Here is a 14,282-nt window from a genome sequence, read left to right as displayed (position 1 = left end):
GTGTCACGAGTTGTGATTGGTCGTCATGCTCACATCAAAACTATTTTTTGTCCGGAATGTAAGTGTAATGGCAGAAACCCCGAGAAAAACAGTTAGGGAGATCTTTTACTAGATAACAATGAGTATTTAGAAGGATAAAACAATTAAGCATTATTTATTTTTCTGTTACGAATTACTATTTATTACATATGTATTCTTAATACAAATGGTGTGAAATAAGTTTCTGTATACACAAAAAGTATTATACTTACAAACAAAGTGAACATTCCATTTTTTGAAAGTATTCACCAGAGGAGCCTATGCAAAGTTACATGTGCTCAAACCACTCGGTGAAGCAGTTGGACCAGTCAGAAGCAGGTATGCCTTCTACATGGTAGATGTAGGTCTCCACTGCAGCTTCTGGCAACTCAAAACAAATCCCACGTATCTTGCGCTTGATTGTGGGAACACAAAGAAATTGCAGGGGCCAGGTCTGGACTGTATGACAGATGACCAAGTTCCTGGATGCGTTCCTGGACCTGTGGGCAGCTGCATTGTCATGATAGAGAAGGGCACCATGAGTTCTTGGATGACAACTGTAAATGGCTTTCAGCACTTGCGTCAGACTTGGTTTACCAGTCCCCAGTGACTGTGCACTGCTGCACGAGTGTTACAGTAGCTAAATGACCAGTCTTGTCCACCAAAACAGCCACCATCTGCTTGGCCACACTCATGTCGGAACATCTGTGTCCATGCACCTCCAACTGGGGTTCAATGGGCAGATAGTTGGTCTCGAGGTCCAAACTACAGATCATGGAGTAACAAGCAGATGGATCCAAATGAGATGCCTATCTCCTTCTCTAACTGGGCCACAGTCACCTTGGCGTTCACCTCAACTATGGCCGGCACGGCAGCAAGGTTGGGAACACAGGTCGGCCATAGCGCTAGTCTTCCAGGGACATTCACACATACCAAAATTCTGCAAACCACTCAAACACAGTGATTCAGTATAGTGTTCCCTCTCCAAAAGCACCTTTGCAGCCAATCAAAATCTCCTGCTGTCACAGACCACTCGTGTAGTCGTAGATGATCATGGGTTCTCCAGTGGCCACCGAGCTCCATAAGGAGTTCATGAAGGAAGTGAACATGCTGACTTCTTCGGTGAGCAATGCTGATTTTGTACAGTTCTGTGCCTTGTCATTTCACAAGAACTTTAGTCAAAGTTTACAAAGAACAACCAGTCAGTCAGATTGTGTCTACTCTACCTATGCACTGCACATCCAGAAATGTATTGCACACCCCTCGTACATTGCCTGGTAATGCAAAGCATCTATTTAACATTTTCCCATGCTTATGTGACCCACAGCTATACTGATCATACAGAAACTCTGGTATCAGGATCCCTGCGCATGGTATGCCGGTTGTCAGAATACCGACATAGACATCCTGAGATGCAGAATCCTCAGTATTCTAACCCTCCCTGCTTAGCGTCTATCCATAATCCCCCCCCCCCTTCCAGCCTAACCCTAACCTCCCCTATGCTACCTAAATCCCAACCTCCCCTATGCTACCTAAACACCCTCCTCGCGGCGCATCCCTAACCAGCCCGCATTCTTATGTTCGGGATGCCGACAGTTGGGATTCCAGCGCCAGCATTGTGATTGATGTCGAGATCCCAGCATTGGTCTTCTGACCAGTGTCGGGATTCCGGCACCGGTATTCTGACTAACGGCATCCCAACCGCCGGTATGCTGACCGGATCACATATATACTGTATTTTGCCTGTGTGTGCGCCACCATTCATATTTACCTATTAACTATGACGGAGTGCTGGCTGCTGTAGGCTCAGTCTACTCCCCATGTTGGCTGTATAGTAAAACGCATATGATAATGTGCTATACACCAAAACAGCAGTTTAATATCAGCCACAATATGGGAATTCTGTCTTATGCCAGAAGCACAACAGCTGACAATCAGGGCCGGCGAGTGCTGAAGAATCTGTCGGTGCTACAGCATTTCTATGTATCCCTTGTGACACTGCATTAGCATGTAGTACTTCCTGGCAGTGTTGGATTGGAGAATAATCTTTCTGAAAAATGTGGCAGATACATGAGGACTTTTTTTTTTATGGACTTGAACCTGTATATGAGACTTCCAGGGATACGAATTGTATTAATAATCTGTTGCTGCCTTCATTCTATGGTGGTTTGGATATGATCTGAGACACTGGTGCCGTTGAATATTTCAGGGATAAACCATGGACCTGTTATTGCCGGAGTCATTGGCGCTAGGAAGCCTCAGTACGACATCTGGGGGAATACTGTGAATGTGGCTAGCAGGATGGAGAGCACAGGGGAACTTGGCAAAATCCAGGTATTATTTATAGCCATGCAATATCTAAATTAGCGTTTTCTTCCCCTCTGGCTAATTATTACAACTTTTTAATGTGTAATTAAATTTTGTTTATCTGACAAATGCACACGTCTCTGGAATAACTCTATTGTTATCCATTAGATGTACCTGCAGAATATTTAGAGGGTTGAATTGATTATACAAGGCAAACATTACTATTACCTGTTTTCCTTGTATCACTGCTCGGGCAGTTTGGAGGGTAATAGGTCATCTCTCTTGGCAATTTGCAGATGAGTATGTTTAGCACATTTTATAATGAGGGGAATAATTATAAAGCAAATAACATTCATTAATCTCTTATGGGTGCTGTTCATCTTTATATATTTTTTTTGTTTTGTTTAATAGACTACATAGTAAAAATAAAGCCCCAGTAGGTGTCTGTCTGTCTCTTTTAGGCTAATATCGAGAACCGCTGGATGGATTTTGATGCAGTTTAAACAATTCTTTAGCGCATTTGCTGAGGAAGATCTAGGTGTAAAAACATTAACCTATGACAGGCATGTCAAATGCAAAATCCCAACAGGGCCGAATAATCAAGGTCTAATTATTGTGTGGGCCGCAATAAAAAGAAAAAAGTCTTTTATGCAGTGTTGAAAGGTTTATTAGAAAAACCAGCAATAAAGTTTAATCAAAGAGATGTTAAGTACCGGGAAGAAAACAACTTTAATAGTGTGAAACAGGAGCTGTGTTATTCCCCCTCATATATCACTGTGCGGTTCCCTTTCCTCTATATATTAAGAATACCACATATCAGTGTGAGCTGGGAGCAGAGTTATTCCCCCTCGTATATCACTGTGCGGTCCCCTCCCCCTATATAGTAGTTGTAGTAATAATAATACCACATATCAGTGTGAGCTGGGAGCGGAGTTATTCCCCCTCATATATCACTGTGTGGTCCCCTCCCCCTATATAGTAGTAGTAGTAATAATAATAATAATACCACATATCGGTGTGAGCTGGGAGCGGAGTTATTCCCCCTGATATATCACTGTGCGGTCCCCTTCCCCTATATAGTAGTAGTAGTAGTAGTAGTAGTAGTAGTAGTAGTAATAATAATAATAATACCACCACATATCAGTGTGAGCTGGGAGCGGAGTTATTCCCCCTCATATATCACTGTGCGGTCCCCTCCCCCTATATAGTAGTAGTAATAATAATAATAATACCACATATCAGTGTGAGCAGGGAGCGGTTATTCCCCCTCATATATCACTGTGCGGTCCCCTCCCCCTATATAGTAGTAGTAATAATAATACCACATATCAGTGTGAGCAGGGAGCTGTTATTCCCCCTCATATATCATTGTGCGGTCCCCTCCCCCTATATAGTAGTAGTAATAATAATACCACATATCAGTGTGAGCAGGGAGCTGTTATTCCCCCTCATATATCATTGTGCGGTCCCCTCCCCCTATATAGTAGTAGTAATAATAATACCACATATCAGTGTGAGCTGGGAGCGGAGTTATTCCCCCTCATATATCATTGTGCGGTCCCCTCCCCCTATATAGTAGTAGTAATAATAATACCACATATCAGTGTGAGCTGGGAGCAGAGTTATTCCCCCTCGTATATCACTGTGCGGTCCCCTCCCCCTATATAGTAGTAGTAATAAGAATACCACATATCAGTGTGAGCTGGGAGCGGAGTTATTCCCCCTCATAGATCACTGTGCGGTCCCCTCCCCCTATATAGTAGTAGTAGTAATAATAATAATAATAATACCACATATCAGTGTGAGCAGGGAGCGGAGTTATTCCCCCTCATAGATCACTGTGCGGTCCCCTCCCCCTATATAGTAGTAGTAATAAGAATACCACATATCAGTGTGAGCAGGGAGCGGAGTTATTCCCCCTCATAGATCACTGTGCGGTCCCCTCCCCCTATATAGTAGTAATAATAATAATAATACCACATATCAGTGTGAGCAGGGAGCTGTTATTCCCCTTCATATATCGCTGTGCGGTCCCCTCCCCCTATATAGTAGTAGTAATAATAATAATAATACCACATATCAGTGTGAGCAGGGAGCGGTTATTCCCCTTCATATATCGCTGTGCGGTCCCCTCCCCCTATATAGTAGTAGTAATAATAATACCACATATCAGTGTGAGCTGGGAGCGGAGTTATTCCCCCTCATATATCATTGTGCGGTCCCCTCCCCCTATATAGTAGTAGTAATAATAATACCACATATCAGTGTGAGCTGGGAGCGGAGTTATTCCCCCTCATATATCATTGTGCGGTCCCCTCCCCCTATATAGTAGTAGTAATAAGAATACCACATATCAGTGTGAGCTGGGAGCGGAGTTATTCCCCCTCATAGATCACTGTGCGGTCCCCTCCCCCTATATAGTAGTAGTAATAATAATAATACCACATATCAGTGTGAGCAGGGAGCTGTTATTCCCCTTCATATATCGCTGTGCGGTCCCCTCCCCCTATATAGTAGTAGTAATAATAATAATAATAATACCACATATCAGTGTGAGCAGGGAGCGGTTATTCCCCTTCATATATCGCTGTGCGGTCCCCTCCCCCTATATAGTAGTAGTAATAATAATACCACATATCAGTGTGAGCTGGGAGCGGAGTTATTCCCCCTCATATATCATTGTGCGGTCCCCTCCCCCTATATAGTAGTAGTAATAATAATACCACATATCAGTGTGAGCTGGGAGCGGAGTTATTCCCCCTCATATATCATTGTGCGGTCCCCTCCCCCTATATAGTAGTAGTAATAAGAATACCACATATCAGTGTGAGCTGGGAGCGGAGTTATTCCCCCTCATAGATCACTGTGCGGTCCCCTCCCCCTATATAGTAGTAGTAATAATAATAATACCACATATCAGTGTGAGCAGGGAGCTGTTATTCCCCTTCATATATCGCTGTGCGGTCCCCTCCCCCTATATAGTAGTAGTAATAATAATAATAATAATACCACATATCAGTGTGAGCAGGGAGCGGTTATTCCCCTTCATATATCGCTGTGCGGTCCCCTCCCCCTATATAGTAGTAGTAATAATAATACCACATATCAGTGTGAGCTGGGAGCGGAGTTATTCCCCCTCATATATCATTGTGCGGTCCCCTCCCCCTATATAGTAGTAGTAATAATAATACCACATATCAGTGTGAGCTGGGAGCAGAGTTATTCCCCCTCGTATATCACTGTGCGGTCCCCTCCCCCTATATAGTAGTAGTAATAAGAATACCACATATCAGTGTGAGCTGGGAGCGGAGTTATTCCCCCTCATAGATCACTGTGCGGTCCCCTCCCCCTATATAGTAGTAGTAGTAGTAATAATAATAATAATAATAATACCACATATCAGTGTGAGCAGGGAGCGGTTATTCCCCTTCATATATCGCTGTGCGGTCCCCTCCCCCTATATAGTAGTAGTAATAATAATACCACATATCAGTGTGAGCTGGGAGCGGAGTTATTCCCCCTCATATATCACTGTGCGGTCCCCTCCCCCTATATAGTAGTAGTAATAATAATACCACATATCAGTGTGAGCAGGGAGCTGTTATTCCCCCTCATATATCATTGTGCGGTCCCCTCCCCCTATATAGTAGTAGTAATAATAATAATAATACCACATATCAGTGTGAGCAGGGAGCGGTTATTCCCCCTCATATATCATTGTGCGGTCCCCTCCCCCTATATAGTAGTAGTAATAATAATACCACATATCAGTGTGAGCAGGGAGCGGTTATTCCCCTTCATATATCACTGTGCGGTCCCCTCCCCCTATATAGTAGTAGTAGTAGTAATAATAATACCACATATCAGTGTGAGCTGGGAGCGGAGTTATTCCCCCTCATATATCATTGTGCGGTCCCCTCCCCCTATGTTGTAGTAGTAATAATAATAATACCACATAGTGTGAGCAGGGAGCTGTTATTCCCCTTCATATATCGCTGTGTGGTCCCCTCTCCTGTATAATACATAGTGTGAGCTAATAAAATGTGTCAATTCCATGCCCCCTGGTATCCCCTCTTGCTCCTTGTGTCCCCTCCAGCCACACGCCTCCTGTGTCTATTCAGCCTCCAACCTCTGTGCCAACCCCCTCCAATTTACCTTCTTTGTTGAGAGATGTTTTTCCATCCAGATCTCATTAGGACAGCTGGGTACACACACCTACAGGACGTGACCGCTTCAGCGCTAAAGGCACTGAGCAGGCAGGATGCAGCGGGGGGGGGGGGGGGGGGGGGGGGCAGAGCTTTGCAAAGGCACCCGGGCATACACAGCAGCTCTCCCCAGTGGACTTTTCCCCCTCTCTACCACTATCTTCTTGCGCATGTGCAGAATGGTGAATACTGCCCAATCAGAGCTCAGCTACGATCAGGCAGACATGCCAACAGTAACTCATCCAGTGGTGACAGCCCGCATTCCATTGTTTAAAAAATAAATAAACTTGGGCCGCAAAAGTATGCGTTGTGGGCTGCACGTGGCCTGCGAGTTTGACATGTCTGTTCTATAACAACAGGGAGCCGAGCAGTGACTATTTTAGTGAAGTCAAAGAAGAAAAAAAAAACGTCCATCCAAGCGATTTCTTGTGTTACACTGCTTAAACCAAGCATGTCCAAACTGCGGCCCTCCAGCTGTTGTGAAACTACATATCCCAGCATGAAAAAAAAAAACTAAATAACTGCTTAAAAGCGCCCAAGTAATAGACTATATATCAAAATTTCCCTGATATGGCGCGCGGCCGACAACACTAAGTGTGTGTTATATAGAGATTGCAAAAAACAGGGAAACAGCTGCGCAGTGTATCAGGGAAAAAAATGAAAAGAGCCGACGTTTTGTTTAAAAATTAACACAATTTATTAACCATGAATACTGAATAAAAATATGCTTTTCATAAAACTAGTAATTTAAAGTTGGTAGTATGTATAACTGTATAATGAAACACACCTTGATGAATATAGGTATCGTAAGAAATTTAGGAGCAGCTTATATAAGGAGACTTGTTGAAGATCCGTAATTACTCACAAGGTTATTACTTGTGGATTCATTTGTATAGATGATAAATGAAAAACGGTCCCAAATAGTGCACAATGTGCCCGTCACAAAGCTGTGTTGCTGTAATGTATACCTCTCCTGTGGGCTGGTCCGAGACCGGGCGTCCCCGGTTCTTGATCCTGCGTTGCCCACTCGTGCTATGCAGCAAGGAGATGGTAAAAGCCGCCGGGCTGATGTAGTACGTGAGACGGATGTAGCTGATAGGAGCCGCGTGCTGGTGTGTGCGGCTTGCGGGAACCGAAGTGCCGGTATGAAAGTCCGTTGGATCTTGGCAGAGAGCTGCTGGTGTGGATACCTGGATCAAGGTGGATGATGAGGCGGGGTCCTGACGCGTTTCGTCACCTATCACGTGACTTTTTCAAAGGTGTATTCCTACCTCTATGCTCAGCAGTATTTGAAGCCAAAGTGGCTAAGTGTATACAGGTGTACAAGATAAAGATGTTTGACATGTCTGTTCTATAACAACAGGGAGCCGAGCAGTGACTATTTTAGTGAAGTCAAAGAAAAAAAAAAACGTCCATCCAAGCGATTTCTTGTGTTACACTGCTTAAACCATTAAAGACGGACTATGTTTTATACTATGTAGCGATTGATACGTATTATTTGGTTTCTCCAGAAAAATTCATGTAAGCCCTGTTTGATGATACAAAATTTCAGTTTTACACTTTTTTTTTCCAGTTCCTATTGCATTTATGTGAAAATCTATTATTTTTCCTCAAAGGAATATTGATTTTCAATTTTGTTTTTCTATACGTTTTTCTACACGTTTCTGCTAGTCAATACAAACGGAATTGAAAAGGTGAAGGGCAGAGAACGGGAGAGGGAATGATAGGAGGCGCGTGCGTGGCCAGCCGATGTGAGAGTATAGACGGCGCTCACCCACAGTTAATGCATCTATTGTTGCGTCAACACTTTTTTGGTTGACATGCTCTTTAATTAAAATTTAAATATTGTATTAACATTATGCTGAGACGGTATTGCTGTAAATTCAAAATTGCTTGCGTGCAAAGCCCGGGCGGGATGATAGTTTATTATATTAGAGTGGCAACGTTAATTATTAATTGGTTACAATAAAACATGTTTTTATGATAGCCAACAATAATTATTTCATATGGACACCATTCGCCGAGCCATAAAAAAAAATAATGTTTTTAGATAGATTAAAAAAAAAAAAAGTAACGTAACATTACCCAGTTTTACATTACATATGGAATGTTTCTCCAGGTGACGGAAGAAACGTGCCGTATTTTGGAAGGACTGGGCTATTCCTGCGAGTGCCGAGGACTAATCAACGTTAAAGGAAAGGGAGAACTCAGGACATACTTTGTCTGTACAGACATGGCCAAATCCCAGAGCATTGGCATGAACTAACCCTGCTACTGGTTTTACCTTGCTAAGGCACAAAGTAGCGAGAATTGTTTTACCTGCTGCCTAATTTTCTATGAAGACATTGCCAAATTAGTAGATAATGCTCCCATTCCATATGTAATGGAGATCTTTTACAGTACCTGGACTGCTGGTACTCCTCTAAAGACCAGCATCGGGAAATACGAGATGAACATATTGCAACTTGTGAGCATTGTCATGTGCCAGATATACAGTATTTACTCAATGAAGGTTGGGTGTGCCGCATGAAGTGCTGGGTTACGCAATAAGCCCATTACTTATGACAGTATATTTTAGTAAATGTTATTTAAATGCTATCAAGCTGCACCTACAGGACCATAATGAATTACTTTTATGGACATTGAAATGATGAAAGTTTGTGGACAGCCATTGTGCCTTGCCAAATCTGTGCCTTTTGCTGTGAGAGTAATAAGTAAGGTTAGCGGAAAATAAGAAATACAATGTCCGTTTTTACTGGTTTAGAAGCTAATATGGAAGCCCTGGTCCTAACCAGCAGATTGCTTGTGGTGGCTGTGAGAAGCCAGGCAGGCAATGAGTTGTAGATTTACAGCCACTTGAAACCATCTAGCAGTATGCACCACTTCAATTCAGGAATTGAAGGAAACGTGGTCGTCAGAGACCTTTTAAAATTGTGCGAAATGGTCATGACAACCAACTCTAAGCACGATTTATCTATAGCCATTATATAATGGGACTGGATGTGGTACAGCTGCCCAATTGTTTTAATCTGCATTGCAAGAGATGCGGAATAACACATACACACACATTCAGTCCCCCTTTGCTGTATAGTTGGAAAGCATTGTTTTTAAAGTATTTAGTAATGACCTTAATTATAACGTCACTTACTTCCCATGCACTGCCAAAGCCTAAATTACATTTAGGAAGTGAGAGAGGGTGAAAGTAGGAATTTCTGATTACACGTGTAAAGTATTTTAAGAGGGCGTGCTCTAATACAGAGAGGAAATCTCTCACAGTTTGTGGTTATATTAATCCAAAGAACTGTTTTAATTTTTTTTTATGTCAAATTGTATATGGTGAAGTATTGTTCTTGTATAAAAGCCAGGTGGTACCCACTGGCATTTGATTTGTATTTATAAATGGAAGTGCAAATGCCCAGTGAAACAGAATAATGTATTGTTTTTTTTACTTGCGTTCAGGTTACTCAATTGTGCACAATGGGCCTAATTCAGAGTTGATTGCAGCAGAAAATTTGTTAGCAGTTGGGCAAAACCATGTGCACTGCAGGGGGGGGGCAGATATAACATGTGCAGAGAGAGTTAGATTGAGTTGTAGATTTACAGCCACTTGAAACCATCTAGCAGCAGGGTGGGGCAGTGCCATAAATAGGGATTTTAGCGCTGTGTGCAAGAAACGGCATTGGCGCCCCCCATGCAAGATAGGGGCAGTGCACGCCATCGGCGCACAAAAATATATATAGGGGTGTGGCTTCACATGGAAGGGGTGTGGCCACAAAATAATACCAATTCATACTACGGTGCACAGTATTCTCCATTATTCAAATTATGCTGCACAGTAGCGCCACTACACCAGGTAGAGCCCCTTTTACACATTACGGCAGACAGTGTCCCCCTTTTTACACATTACAGCAGACAGTCCCCCTTTTACACATTACGGCAGACAGTGTCCCCCTTTTTACACATTACTTACCATCGCTCCTCGTGCTGGCAGATCCCTCGGTGCAGGCAGGGGAGAAGGAGGAGGGAGGGGGACTGGAGCAGCAGCAGCGCTATGTAATTGGTAGTGGCGCCGCTGCAGTAATCCCTCTCCTTCCGTATTGGCTGCCCGACGCCGCTGTGAATGCTGGGATGAAGGAACCGCATCCCAGCATTCATAGCAGCGCCGGGCAGCCAATACGGAAGGAGAGGGGACTAATGCAGTGGCGCTACTACCAATTACATAGCGCTGCTGCAGCTCCAGTCCCCCTCCCTCCTCCTTCTCTGCTGACTCCGGCGCTTCAGCTCTCCTCCCCAGCGTGGCACACACAGGAGAGGCAGCATGTAATGAGTCAATTTGACTCATTACATGCCGCTGGCCATTGCACCCTCAGGGCAGCTGCGCTGTGTTCCAGGCACACCTGGCACACATGTAGTTACGGCCCTGGGGTGGGGTGTGTTCAAACTGAAATCTAAATTGCAGTGTAAAAATAAAGCAGACAGTATTTACCCTGCACAGAAACAAAATAACCCACCCAAATCTATCTCTATCTGCAAATGTTCTATCTGCCACCCCTGCAGTGCACATGGTTTTGCCCAACTGCTAACAAATCTGATGCTGCGATCAACTCTGAATTACCCCCATGCGTTTAAATGCAAGATATGGAGCAAGCAGCATTTCACGAACTACACTATCAGTGGTAACTGGAAATAATGGTTTTCCGTTTCTGTACTAGTGATAACAGTGCTAGCACAAGTGACATTAGTGGGTATGGGTCGTTAGGTGGGAATAGTATTTGCTAGGTACTAATCAGCATCATATTATTACCAAACAATACTACACTGCCACGTGGGCTTTGTAAGGGGTAACTAATGTCTTCCCCACTTATCGTTTGTATAGGGATGCATCATAGATCAGATCCCTTTACAAATATTGTGACACGGCAGAGGCGTAAAAAAAGAACAATCACAGAAAATGCTGCATGCCGTAATCAGCATGTGCAATTGGATAACACCCATGTTATATTAAGCTTATTACATTTTACATCTCTGCTTTTGAATTCTCATACAGTATGATACAAACCCAAAGGCACTGTTATATTACACATCTATGTAATGTTATAGCACAGTGTATAGCATTGTCTCTATTATTAGAAATATAATTCCCAATAATATATAAAACATGTAGAACTTGGAATGTCATGTTTAGGCAGCCCTACACGCCAATAACATATTAAAAATAATGCAAACACTTACTTTGTGCAGCTGTGTGTAGTGTTGGTCCAGTCACATACAGTAAGTCTCCCACCCAAACCAGCATGTCTGAGAAATGTGCAAGGTACCCAGAGATAATCCACAACCTCCACACTGGATGCTAACCACTAAACCACCTTGACGCACATTATTTTTTGTTTTTGTTTTTTTATTTAATACTCAAACTGATACTTTCAGTTACAAATATTAATTTGGCTGTGAATTGCTTTTTGATACCTTAATGGGGGTATCCAATTAGCTGTGATTAATTACCTCTGCTAATTGTCTCGCCAGGGGTTATCCAATTATCCTCCAATAAGCCGGCGGTATAATACACACACACACACACACACACACACACACACACACACACACAGGTGAAACATCGGGAAAAAAACGCAAGAACGTATTCACCTATAATTGGATACTCCCTAAGAATGAAATAAGTAATTTGCAGCATTGAGGATTAAAACACACGAACATTCTAGAAAATGAATGTGCAAATATTTAAGTTTTATTTCCACCAGAAGGTGGAATAAAAATTGGTAACAATAATTTGCCAACCATGCACCCCCCCCCCCCCCTTTCCCCATTTGCAGGTCTATGATCCAGTAACAAACTATTGAGACCCTTATGATTTAGGCGTTTTATTGTTATTTAAATATCAAACAGACTCATTGTTATGTACTATGTATAATTAATTACTATGTAATTTAAGTACATTAATAATGTTTTCATTGTGGGAACTAACCCTCATTTTTTATCTGGCTCTGGATTAAAATGTATCCTGTAGGTCAACATCTTTGTCACATTGATTTCAAGTCTTTTCTGGTACGATTTCCTTACTTTGTTTACCAAACACCATTGTGGAATGTTAACTTCTTTTTCGCCACAAAATGTACTTTACCTGCATTTTAGTGTCATGTAAAGGAGTGGAGTTAGGGGTCTATTTACTAAGCCTTGGGTAAAGTTGACGGAGATAAAGTACCAGCCAACCAGCTCCTAACTGCCATTTCTCAAACGCAGAGCTGATTGGGTGGGGACTATGGGGTCTATTCATGAAGCAGTAAAAAGTGAAGAGAAGTGAGCAGGTGGAGACGTTGCCTATGGCAACCAATCAGCTGATCCGTACAACTTCATAGTATGCAAATTTTAAATGTTACTTCAATGCTGATTGGTTCCGATGGGCAACTTCTCCATACTTTTCACTGCTTCATGAATGGACCCCTTTATCTCCATCTCCATCCACTTTACCTCCATCCAAGGCTTAAGCTAGGTACACACTATACAATTGTATGGCAGATAATCTGCCAGATCTGGCTGGTTGTAATGAAAATCTGGTAATGGATGAGAGCAAATGACAATCGACCATTTGCTCCCAAACACTGGTAAACAAACAACCTGTCGTTCACACAAATTGGTTAAATGCAAATTTAACCAACTTTTATGAACAACTGTTTTTGTCCGTTTTCCAGTGTTTGGGAGCAAATGGTCGATTGTCATTTGCTCTCCTCCATTACCAGATTTCCATTCGAACCAGCCAGATCTGGCAGATTATCTGCCATACAATTGTATAGTGTGTACCTAGCTTTAGTAAATAGACCCCTTAAGGGTCTATTTACTAAGCCTCAGGTGGAGATAAAGTACCAGCTAATCACCTCCTGTCATTTCTCTTACCTCCTAGAGGATGCTGGGGTCCATTTTAGTACCATGGGGTGTAGAGGGTTCCGCAGGAGCCTTCGGCACTTTAAGACTTTTCAACAGTGTGAACTGGCTCCTCCCTCTATGCCCCTCCTTCAGACCTCAGTTTAGAAAATGTGCCCGGGAGACTGGCTGCACATCAGTGAAGCTCTACTGAGTTTGACTGAAAAAGACTTTGTTAGGTTTTTTATTTTACAGGGAAGCTGCTGGCAACAGCTTCCCTGCTTTGTGGGACTTAGGGGGGGGAAGTAGGAACCAACTTCTCAGTTTAATGGCTCTGCTTCCACTGACAGGATACCATTAGCTCCTGAAGGGTACTGAACACAGCCCTTGTCTGGCTGCTGCTCACTCCCACAGCACTGCCGCCCACCCCCTAACAAAGCCAGAAGTCAGAAGGCTGGCGAGTATTAACCGGAGACCTGCAGAGAGGGGCCCTCCGGTCATCATGGCGGCATAAAGGTACGCTGCGCAGCAACATGTCTCTCAGCACAGGGTGCTGGGGGGGGGGGGGGGGCGCGCGCGCTCCGAGGGACATGATGAACCCTTACTCTCACTGGCAAAATGTACATACATGTGAGCCGCTGATGTACACTACCCCCACCAGTATAAATATTACTGTGGCTGAACCGCGCCATTACAGGGGGCGGGGCTTCACCTCAGAATTGCTTGTAACACTCATTTGGCGCCATTTTCTCCTCACAGACGCCGGAGCGCTGATTCTACAGGCTGCTTCTCACATGCTGATACAATTACCAGGGTGTTATAGAAGGGGAGGGTTGCACATAATTTATTGAAGTCTGCGGGCTTCACATTGGATAAAAA

General features: G+C 43.2%; 1 protein-coding gene across 11 annotated transcripts in view; it reads left to right on the top strand.

Moving 5' to 3' along the window:
- The window catches only part of ADCY7 (adenylate cyclase 7), a 338,110-nt gene that overhangs the window by 248,290 nt on the left and 75,538 nt on the right, over positions 1 to 14,282 (top strand). For 8 of the 11 annotated variants that reach the window (XM_063945334.1, XM_063945333.1, XM_063945332.1 and 5 more), the window contains exon 25: positions 2,228 to 2,352. In XM_063945334.1, the coding sequence (XP_063801404.1) occupies positions 2,228 to 2,352 (125 nt within the window). Of the gene's footprint in view, positions 1 to 2,227; positions 2,353 to 2,786; positions 3,247 to 8,201; positions 8,289 to 8,649; positions 9,963 to 14,282 lie in introns of those variants that run through there. The other 3 variants (XM_063945336.1, XM_063945338.1, XM_063945337.1) reach the window with 3 other exon arrangements.

Source organism: Pseudophryne corroboree, chromosome 11 (assembly GCF_028390025.1).
Source record: "Pseudophryne corroboree isolate aPseCor3 chromosome 11, aPseCor3.hap2, whole genome shotgun sequence".
NCBI lineage: Eukaryota > Metazoa > Chordata > Amphibia > Anura > Myobatrachidae > Pseudophryne > Pseudophryne corroboree.
The sequence above is the reverse complement of the archived record's forward strand: the minus strand, read 5'-3'. Positions and strand labels throughout refer to the sequence as shown.